Genomic DNA, 11,306 nt, shown 5'->3' on the forward strand with positions numbered 1-11,306 from the left:
GAAGCTGTGACTAGCCCAAGGTCACCCAGCTGGCGTGTGTGGGAGTGCCCAGGCTAATCTGAATTCCCCAGATAAGTCTCCACAGCTCAGGCGGCAGAGCTGGGAATCAAACCCGGTTCCTCCAGATTAGATACACGAGCTCTTAACATCCTACGCCACTGCTGCTCCCCAAAACAACTGCCTGTCTCCAAAACAATGTCTCTGTCTCACTGTCCTTTCACATGCTGATATTATGGGAATGCGAGGGGGGGGGGTTATGGGTTGAGTCAAACTGTAACCTTCAGGTATATACCAGGGGCCAGAGAGCCAAACCCCAGTTTTGGCTATCTGGCCGTTGGGCTGACACAGTTCCAATAAATCTCTTGAACCTTCCTGGAGTCTTGTTGTTGACAGGGGTAACAGACCCTCACAGCAAGAGACATGCAAAGATGGTTTGCCATTGCCTGCCTCTGTGTAGCAAAAGAGGCCTCCAGTGCTTGGCGCTGTGTTAAGAGCCAGTTTGGTGCAGTGCTTAGAATGGCAAAGTGGGTTCTGGGAGACCCAGGTTCTAATCTTCCCTCTGCCATTGAAGCTCCCTGGGTGACCTGTGGCCAATCACACTCACTCAGCTTAACCTACCTCACAGAGTTGTTGTGAGGATAGACTAGAGAATAACTATGTACGCCACTCTGCGTCCCTGTTAAGGAGAATGCTGAGCTAGGTTCTGGGAGCAGCAGTGGCGTAGTGGCTAAGAGCAGTGGCTAAGACCAGGTGCACTCTGATCTGGAGGAACCGGGTTTGATTCCCAGCTCTGCCGCTTGAGTTGTGGAGGCTTATCTGGGGGATTCAGATTAGCCTGTACACTCCCACACACGCCAGCTGGGTGACCTTGGGCTAGTCACAGCTCTACAGAGCTCTCTCAGCCCCACCTACCTCACAGGGTGCTTGTTGTGAGGGGGGAAGGGAAAGGAGATTGTCAGCCCTTTTGAGTCTCCTGCAGGAGAGAAAGGGGGGATATAAATCCAAACACCACTTCTTCTTTTTCTTCTTCTGGGTGCAGTGTTAGACCGTGCAAGTGGGTAGAGATTTACCCTAAACAATGCCGCCCGAGCACTGAACTTGCACTCCCATAGGCCTAGGATCATTTTTCATTTCAACTTTTCCGGGAGCTTCTCTGCAGACTTAGCTCAAGCAACTTTACATGCAGTGTGAAACATTCAGGGCTGGGGAGACATTTTACGGCCCAATGGGAGTGTGGTATAGTGGTTAGAGTGTTGGCCTCGGTTCTGGAAGACTCAGGTTCAAACGTCTGCCCTGCCAGGGATGCTGGGTGGGTGACCTTGGGCTGGTGGTGCGCTCTCAGCCCAAGGTACCTCAACCGTTGATCGAGAGGCAGGACAGTGGAAGCCGCTTTGGATCCCCATCAAGGAGGAAAGCAGGATATAAAAGAAGTAAATTGTCAGGACGCCAGTTTCATTTCCTGCGGTTCCCCTGTAAGTTTCATTTGTCCAAATTCCAAAGTTCCCGCCACTGGAGGGAACCGCCCATCGACACACCGCATATATACTGGGACTGAGGGCAAGAACCCTCCGTTCCAGCACCCTGTACCTAGGGCGACATAGATCAATAAAGTTCGTTCCTTTTTTATAAAAGTCGACTTCATTTGAGTGTGTTCAGCCTTACACACACACACACACACACACACACACACACACACACACACACACACACACACACAAAGTCAATCAGTGAACACATGAGTCTGCTGATACATAGAATCATAGAGTTGGAAGAGACCCCAAGGGCCATCAAGTCCAACCGTCTGCAATTCAGGAACACGTAATTAAAGCACTCCTGGCAGATGGCCCTCGGACACATCATGGTCGGTATTGTCTACATCCGTGGTCGGCAACCTGCAGCTCCGGAGCCGCATGTCCTCATACTGTGGCTCTGCAGCGGCGATGCCAACAACGGCAAGTTGCACTTGGGATGCAGCGAGCGCACCTCCTTCCCCGCCCCCTCCTTCCTTCCTCCGGCATCCTTTCCCCTCCTTCCCTCATCTGGCGCCTGGGAAGGAGAGGAAAGGACGCCGGAGGGAGGGAGGGAGGGAGGAAGGGGCGGGGAAGGAGGCGCGCTCACCCTGTCCCAAGTTGCCGTCATTGGCATCGCTGCCTCCGTCTATCTCGCCCGGTTGGCTGAATACAGGGCTTGGGGAGGCTAGGGGCGGGGTCGGGGCTTGGGAGGCAGGGCCAAATGGCTCTTTGGGTGCTAAAGGTTGCCAACTCCTGGTCTACACTGTCTATCAGTGATTCTCCAGGGCCTCAGACTGAGGTCTTTCCCACGACCTCCTGCCTGGTCCTTTTTAAGTGGGGATGCTGGGGATTGAACCTGGGACTTTCTGCATGCCAGGCAGAGGCTCTGCTACTGAGCCGTGGCCCCTCCCCGTGTATGCGAAGGCCTGGGAAGGGGGTGGTTTGGGCCGAGCTGTTTCCTTTGTGTCCTCTGTTCCGGGGCTGGGCACCGGCTGACATTTGTTGTGCTTGTGCCCTCTTCTGCCTCCCTCAATTCTGTGCAGACCGCTGACCAGCAGTATATGGAGGGCTTCACTGAGGAGCTGGAGGCCTTCAAGGAGCGCGTGCGAGGCCGGGCCAAGGCCCGCATCGAGAGGGCCCTCAAAGAATACGAAGAGGAAGAGCAGCAGAAGCGACTGGGGCCCGGCGGCCTGGACCCCGTGGAAGTGTACGAGTCGCTCCCGCCGGTGAGTCACTCTGGGAAGAACTGCCAAGCAGCTCCCTGTCTTGCTTCATTAGGAACCTGCTTGTTTCTTTTGTTTGCCTCACAGCTGGAGGTCAACTGCGCCGGGTAGGACAATATTATCAAATAATATGAGAGGTCCAATAAACAATGCCAAAGAGCCCGCTGGCGAAAACACCGACGAGTCCCAGCCAACTCAGGGCAACCATGTAGGGTTTTCCAGGCCAGAGACAAACAGAGGTGGTTTGCCAGTGCCTTCCTCTGAGTCGCCATAGTTCAGTGATGGCGAACCTTTTCGAGACAGAGTGCCCAAACGGCAACCCAAAACCCACTTATTTATCGCAAAGTGCCAACATGGCAATTTAACCTGAATACTGAGGTTTTAGTTTAGAAAGAACGGTTGGCTCCGAGGCGTGCGTTACTCGGGAGTAAGCTTGGTGGTAGTCAGTGGCTCTGCTTTGAAGCAACCGTGCAACTCTTCCAACGGGTGAATCATGACCCTAGGAGGGTTTACTCAGAAGCAAGCCCCATTGGCAGCAATCGAGCTTACTCCCACGTAAAGGATCACGCTTTAGTTCTTCGCATGAAAATCAGTGGGGTTTAGCAGCGCTTAACAGGGTTATCTACACTGCTTCCCCAAAACTAGGTCTTAGGTTTAATGCTAATAATCGAGCCCAGCGGCCCAGGCCAGCCTAGATGTGGGGGGGCACTCTGTTTGTGTGTGCCCACAGAGAGGGCTCTGAGTACCACCTCTGGCACCCGTGCCATAGGTTCGCCACCACTGCCACAGTTGACTTCCTTGGAGGTCTCCCATCCAAGTACTAACAAGGACTGACCGTGCTTAGCTTCCAAGAGTTGACATAATTGGGCTAGCCTGGACCATTTAGCCCAGGGGTAGGGAACCTGCGGCTCTCCAGATGTTCAGGAACTACAATTCCCATCAGCCCCTACAATTCCCATCAGCCCCTACAATTCCCATCAGCCCAATTGGCCATGCTGACAGAGGCTGATGGGAATTGTAGTTCCTGAACATCTGGAGAGCCGCAGGTTCCCTACCCCTGATTTAGCCCTAGATCAGAAACAAACCAGGGGTAGTTTGCCACTGCCCGTCTCTGTAGCAACCTTGGTCCTCCTTGGTGGTCTCCCATCCAAGGACTGCTAGCAATCCCTGGCCTGAAAGAATGCTGGGTGGCCTCAGTCAGGGCAGCCACCATTTGAATTGAGAGGGGATCAGTGCACATAGTCAGCCCAGTAGAAGTTACACTGTAGAAGGCTCAGTGCAATTGCTGCCAACTTTCAGGTGAAGTCTTGTTATAAGTATGCCACAGACAATACAACAGTTCCACAAGGTGTCTGAAATACGGGTCCTGCTAACACTGATAAAAATCCTGCAGTCCCTCAGTGACATTTTGCAGCAGCCGGAGTTTTCAGAGCATACCGCACGGTTCATTGCAGCAATTATCTCCAGCATAAGTATTATAATTTATTCAATGTGTATGTCGCCCTTCCCCTGATGTGCTCAGGACAGCTTCCAACACAGTTGATAGTTCCATGGGAATGTCAACTCAATGCATGGCAGCTGTGAAAAAGGCAAACTCTATGCTGGGGATCATTAGGAAAGGAGTTGATAATAAAACTGCAAGGATTGTCATGCCCTTATATAAAGCCGTGGTGCGACCACACTTGGAGTACTGTGTTCAGTTCTGGTCGCCACATCTCAAAAAGGATATTGAGGAGATAGAAAAAGTGCAGAGAAGGGCAACGAGGATGATTGAGGGACTGGAGCACCTTCCTTATGAGGAGAGGCTGCAGCGTTTGGGACTCTTTAGTTTGGAGAGGAGACGTCTGAGGGGGGATACGATTGAAGTCTATAAAATTATGCATGGGGTAGAAAATGTTGACAGAGAGAAATTTTTCTCTCTTTCTCACCATACTAGAACCAGGGGGCATCCATTGAAAATGCTGGGGGGAAGAATTAGGACTAATAAAAGGAAACACTTCTTCACACAACGTGTGATTGGTGTTTGGAATATGTTGCCACAGGAGGTGGTGATGGCCACTAACCTGGATAGCTTTAAAAAGGGCTTGGACAGATTTATGGAGGAGAAGTCAATCTATGGCTACCAATCTTGATCCTCCTTGATCTCAGATTGCAAATGCCTTAGCAGACCAGGTGCTCAGGAGCAGCAGCAGCAGAAGGCCATTGCTTTCACCTCCTGCATGTGAGCTCCCAAAGGCACCTGGTGGGCCACTGTGAGTAGCAGAGTGCTGGACTAGATGGACTCTGGTCTGATCCAGCAGGCTAGTTCTTATGTTCTTATGTTCTTATGCTGGCAGTTCCAAATAATTGCTGTTTGAACAAACTTTCGTACATGTGGAATTTATGTTCCACTAGCCTTGAAGCTTGGACAAGACCAGCACACGTCCGGGTTCCAGTTAGCTTAGTGGACTCTCATTGCATTATGCAGGACCTTTGTTTTGAACTATACAGGATTTTTAATCCTGTGTTTTAATGGTCCGTATTCAACTGGTTGTTGTGGGTTTTCCAGGCTGTGTGGCCGTGGTCTGGTAGATCTCGTTCCTCACGTTTTGCCTGCACCTGTGGCTGGCGTCTCTCTGCGATACCTCTGAAGGTGCCAGCCACAGATGCAGGCGAAACGGGAGGAGCGAGATCTACCAGACCACGGCCACACAGCCCGGAAAACCCACCACAACCGTATTTCAGATACTTTGTGGTACTGTTCTATTCTTTGTGGTTTTGGACATATTTTTATAACAAAGACTTTGTTGGAAAGTAGACAGCAGTAGCTGCAAGCCTCCTTCGGTGTAAATTCTGTCGGGCTCAACCTGGGAAGGGCATTTTCAGTCCTGACCCCAACTTGGCAGACTGTTCTCTCCAGTGAGACCTGGATGCTGTGGGACTTGTTGGCATTCCTCCAGGCCTGTAAGACAGAGCTGTTCTCCCAAGCATAAGGCTGGGGCAGCTACAACTCATGTCATGCAAACATCTCTCTTCCCCATCTCTTTGCATATTGTTTCTGCCTCCTGCCCTCCTTTTTAGGAATTTTGTATTCCACTAGGGTGGAATGAGTGCGCGGATGTGGAATGTTTTCATTTGCCATCTGTAGGGCACTCTGGTTGATTTTAATATACAGCATGATTGTATACACCGTGTGTAGGGGTGAGCCCGCGAACCCAGCAGAACCGTAGAAGGAGCGCCAGGCATGCCGGTGCCGGCTACGGCCTTCCGGGCGCACGCGCTCCCCCAACCCCCGTTCCCCTGTGAGTCACGGGTCATGAACTACCCGGCTCACGATCACCAGGTGTCCCATACAAAGGGACAAAAGGGCCCTTGCCCTCAGGTGAGGATTAGACCCAGACAAGGATGCTTCCTCCCGCACGTAGCAGCCCGATGAGATCATGCATCACATGATGATCTCCCGCTCTCCCGACCTCCCGCTCTCCCGCCTGCCCGACCCCTTTACACGCCCCCATTGAAACCCTAATAAAAGGTGTGAGGGGCGAGCACACGGCAGAGTTGCCAGGATCACGGGATCCCGCACTTCCTGCTGCTGGCTCTCTCCACCAGATGAAATCTCCGCGTCTCGTCTCTTCATTGGGGCCTCGTGGGTCAAGACTACACCGTGTGTTGGAAGCTGTCCTGAGCACATCAGGGGAAGGGCGACATACACATTGAATAAATTATAATACTTATGCTGATCAGGGCCAATCCTGCTTAGCTTCCAGAGCGGATAACACTGGGCCAGTCTGGGCAATCCGTAGGATCACAAAAATTAGAAGCAATGCTCTCTCCTACTCCCACCCCAAATATCCCACAGTGTTTGTGGAAAACAACACAGTAAGAGCACAATTTTATTAATGAAGAAATTCTACGGTCCCTCAGGGGATAAGCACACCTTGGCTTCATCCCATGTCAGTATTACTGTCTTGGCTCAATAAATTTAGACACTGACCTCCGCAGAAGCCAATAGAATCTGCATATGCTTAGAGAATGAGAAGGTTAGATGTTTTTAGGCACACCTCCGTGCATAGCTGGGGCGTCACCAATAGCTTCATCTGGGAACTCTCCCTTCCACTCACTGGTCATTTACACAGGTGTGGTCTCCTTTGCTTAGAGCACAAATTCCCTTCATGTTTGATTCTCCATTATCACCATTATCTTGAATTGAATCTCGAATAGATGGCTCAGAGGTGGGGTATAACTTTTGTTAAATACATAAATAAACTTAGCCTGGTGACTGATAAGCAGCTAGTGGATTGACTGCAGTGGTGATACACTTACTCTCTTTAGTAACCGAGTTGCAGCTTTCTGCATTAGCTGGAGTCAATGAAACGACTTCAAGGCTAGGCCCATATAGAGTGATTTGCAGTAGTCTAGCCTTGATGTTGATAAGGACATACATCCACATGGTCAGATCAGCCAAGTCAAGGTAGGGAGCCGTAAAGATAAAGTTTCCCCTTCAGTTGTGTTCGACCCTGGGGTACCACTGCAAGCAGTGATTTCATAGGCAAACTGTTTTTGTGGGGTAGTTTGCCATTGCTTTCCCCGGCTATTCTTTACCCCCTAGCTATGTCATTTACCGACCAAGGAATGGATGGATGGCTGAGTTGACCATGAGCCAGCTGCCAGGATATCTGACCCACAGGGGGCTCGAACTCCTGACAGTGTGAGTGGCAGTGTAAGCACTTAATCACTACGCCACGTGGCTCCTAGGGAGCCATTCTCTGGGCTAAATGAAGATGGAAGAAAGCAACTTTTTGTAGCTTCGTGAGCTCGCTTTTTCAGCAGTAAATCAGGGTCCAGATTTCCTAGGGCTGGATTTCCTCATTGCATCCAAGTTCACACTCGAGCAGACCTTGAATAGGAAGTCTCTGAGCAACTGGTCATCCTCCTCGAAAGCTTTTCTCATCTCTGATATTCAAATCACCCGCACACATTATGCATCTTAACCTTTTCTTTAGGTTCTCCGGTGTGAAAACAGGAAATAGGCGCTACCGCTGCAGAGCTTCAACTTGCAGCCTCCCAGTGGTGCTTTCAGATAGCTCCAGAGTGCAAGACCTTAGTAGTAATTGAGCGATGAATTGTGGTGCTGGGGACAGGTTGGTGTCTTTGCTAGGTGACCTCCTCTGCTAACTGCTTCTGTCTGCTTTTTCCAGGAACTTCAGAAGTGCTTTGATGTGAAAGATGTGCAGATGCTCCAGGACATCATCAGTAAAATGGATCCCGCTGTGAGTCTCCTTGGTTTTTTTTTTAATATAATTTTTTTATTGTATAGAGTATTTGTACATTTGTTACATTTAATAGATGTAGGGGTGAGCCCGCGAACCCAGCAGAACCGTAGAAAGAGCGCCTGGAATGCCGGTGCCAGCTACGGCCTTCTGGGCGCACACGCTCCCCCAACCCCCGCTCCCCCGTGAGTCATGGGTCATGAACTGCCTGACTCGCGGTCACCAGGTGTCCCATACAAAGGGACAAAAGGGCCCTTGCCCTCAGGTGAGGATTAGACCCAGACGCGGATGCTTCCTCCTGCACGTAGCAGCCCGATGAGATCATGCATCACATGATGATCTCCCGCTCTCCCGACCTCCCGCTCTCCCGCCTGTCCGACCCCTTTACACGCCCCTAGTGAAACCCTAATAAAAGGTGCAAGGGACGAGCACACGGCAGAGTTGCCAGGATCACGGGATCCCGCGCTTCCTGTTGCTGGCTCTCTCCACCAGATGATATCTCCGCGTCTCGTCTCTTCCTTGCGACCTCGCGGGCACGACTTCAAATATCTTTATTCCATCTATACATTTTTTCCATTTTCTCCCCCTTCCCCCCTTCTTTCTATTGGTTATTTCATGCAAGCAGTAGGAGATTCATTCTTCTTATTCTCTTACTCCATGGCTCTTCTTTAAATCCGGCTTCTTCGATCCATTTTTCATACACTGTCCATATCTTCATGATACCTTCTATTTTTTCTTTCCATAAAATGTTTTTTGTCAGTCTCTCAAAGATCTCTAACTGTATTTGTTCCCAAATATATTCCAACCATTTTGAAACTGTCTATTTTTTATTATCTTTCCAGCCCAACGCCAACACTGCGTGTGCTGCTCTAATCATTATTTTATACATTGGTTCCAAACTTCTATTCACTCTGATATCCTCTATTATCCCCACAATTAATAAATCTTTATTTACATCAATTTTTACTTTTACCAATAGTTCTACATATTTCAGAATATTCTCCCGTGAGTCTCCTTGGTGTTATAACACACTGTGGGAAATTCTGATAGGTATCACACGTGCCTGTAGCAGTGCATGGCTTTTCTCTCACCTGCAGAGGATTTGCAAGCATGTCTTCTGCTGGTGTCCCCAACTTTTTTGAGCCTGTGGGTACCTCAGGAATTCTGACACAGCGACAAAATCAGCGCCCCAGAACTGTCCTTTTCGCACAAACCTTTTAAAACATTTTAAGACAGGAAATAAAACTTTTCCTCCCTGGGGGTTCCACATTGTTTTTCCCTCCTTTGGTTCTGAAGATGTTTTTATTTCCAGCCTCAAAACATTTTCAGTTAATCTCTTTTTAAAACGATTCTTTAGGCCAGTGATGGCGAACCTTTTCGAAACCGAGTGCCCAAATTGCAACCCAAAACTCACTTCTTTATTGCCAAGTGCCAACGTGGCAATTTAACCTGAAAACTGAGGTTTTAGTTTAGAAAAAATGGTTGGCGCCGAGGTGTGCGTTACTCGGGAGTAAGCTTGGTGAAACAACCATGCAATGCGTCGAATGGGTGAATCACGACCTTAGGAAGGTTTACTCAGAAGCAAGCCCCATTGCCAGCAACAGAGCTTACTCCCAGGTAAAGGATCATGCCCAGGCCAGCCTGTGTGTGTGTGTGTGAAGGTGATTTTCCGTCCCCCCCCCCCCACATGATGAACTCTGTGCGCGTGTGCCCACAGAAAGGGCTCTGAGTGCCACCTCTGGCACCCGTGCCATAGGTTCGCCACCACTGCTTTAGGCTGAAATATGTTGAGAAAGGCTTCAGCGGATGTGTGATCTCTTGAAGACGTTTTTCATGCCTCTCTGCCTTCCCCGAACTTTCTCCTTGGCTCTGTTTTCTGAGCTCAGTCTCCATTCCCTCTCACCTGCTTATTGCCACAGTCTCTGTGAGTTTCTTTATTTTGAGGAGGATAATCTTTGGGGCTGGACTCTATTGAGGTATGGAGAATCGCAGCACGAATCTCTGGAGCCCTGAAGCATTGATTCATTCAAGTAACCCCCAGAAAGGGGTAGGGGGAAACACGTAATGGTGATCATGAATTTTTTTGAAGGGGGCAAGTGTGGAACTACATCGTGATAGAGGGGGGAGGGGGGACTAAAAATGGATTATTTGATTTGTGCAGAACGGACGAAATGGCTGCCCCAGCTTACCTTCAGTCACACAGTGACGATCCTTGTGGTGGCAGCTGCCAAAGCAACATTTTTTAAAATCTGCCCAAACAATCAGAACTTTGCTGGGCGAAGGCCCTGCACGGCCCCTCCCATTTCCTTAAAATACTCGGCATGCTCCAGCAAACACACACCATGGGTCCAGATTTAAAAAACCCTTAAAACATAAACAGTGACAAAATGGAACCCAATAGGACAGTGATGGCGAACCTTTTCGAGACCGAGTGCCCAAACTGCAACCCGAAACCCGCTTATTTATTGCAAAGTGCCAACACGGCAATTTAACCTGAATGCTGAGGTTTTAGTTTAGAAAAACCGGTTGGCTCCGAGGCACGCGTTACTCGGGAGTAAGCTTAGTGAAGCAACCATGCAATGCTTCAAATGGGTGAATCATGATCCTAGGAGGGTTTACTCAGAAGCAAGCCCCATTGCCAGCAACCGAGCTTACTCCCAGGTAAAGGATCATGCCCAGGCCAGCCTAGATATGTGTGTTTGTGTGTGGGGGGTGATTTTCCACCCCCCCCACATGATGAACTCTGTGCGCGAGTGCCCACAGAGAGGGCTCTGAGTGCCATCTCTGGCACCCGTGCCATAGGTTCGCCACCACTGCAATAGGAGATACTGACATGCAAAATTTAATGTGTAACAACACTTTACAAAGTTGGGTGCAACCAATCAATCAGTCAATTGATTCAGCCCTAGGCCAGAATTTAAAAACAAATTACATCTGCGTAACATCATAACATATATACCATGGAACAAGAATTACAAAATGTCACACTGTTACAATAACAATATTAAGATGAATAAAACCTCTGCAATTAAATAACTAAACAGTGTTTCATATTCAAGTGCACAGAATCCTGCCACAACTTGTGTGATATTGTGGTCTTTGTCTTCAAGCAAGACTTTTATGTGGCAAGAATCCATTTCCGCTGCACCTGTATATGTGATGTGGGTTAATAAAGGGGAAATTAGAGAGTTCCTTCCCTCTCTGTAAAATTTGCCGTGGAGGAGGTTGCGTGAAGTCGGGTGTAACAAAAATGTCTACTCGTGTGCAGCCTACAACCGCTCGAGACTGGAGACATCTAACAACAAAGGAACGTGGTACTAGAC

At 49.4% G+C, this 11,306-nt stretch overlaps 1 protein-coding gene across 1 annotated transcript; it reads left to right on the plus strand.

The window, feature by feature from the left end:
- Positions 1-2,500: 2,500 nt before the first annotated feature.
- LOC125424819 (hsp90 co-chaperone Cdc37-like) lies at positions 2,501-8,001 on the plus strand (the record flags this gene model as incomplete). The annotated part of the gene is made up of 2 exons (XM_048482247.1): positions 2,501-2,737; positions 7,912-8,001. Coding segments are annotated over exons 1-2 (255 nt in total), but the record flags the coding sequence as incomplete, so codon positions are not given.
- Positions 8,002-11,306: the final 3,305 nt, after the last annotated feature.

This window comes from Sphaerodactylus townsendi, unplaced genomic scaffold (assembly GCF_021028975.2).
Source record: "Sphaerodactylus townsendi isolate TG3544 unplaced genomic scaffold, MPM_Stown_v2.3 scaffold_1122, whole genome shotgun sequence".
NCBI classification, from domain to species: Eukaryota; Metazoa; Chordata; class Lepidosauria; order Squamata; family Sphaerodactylidae; genus Sphaerodactylus; species Sphaerodactylus townsendi.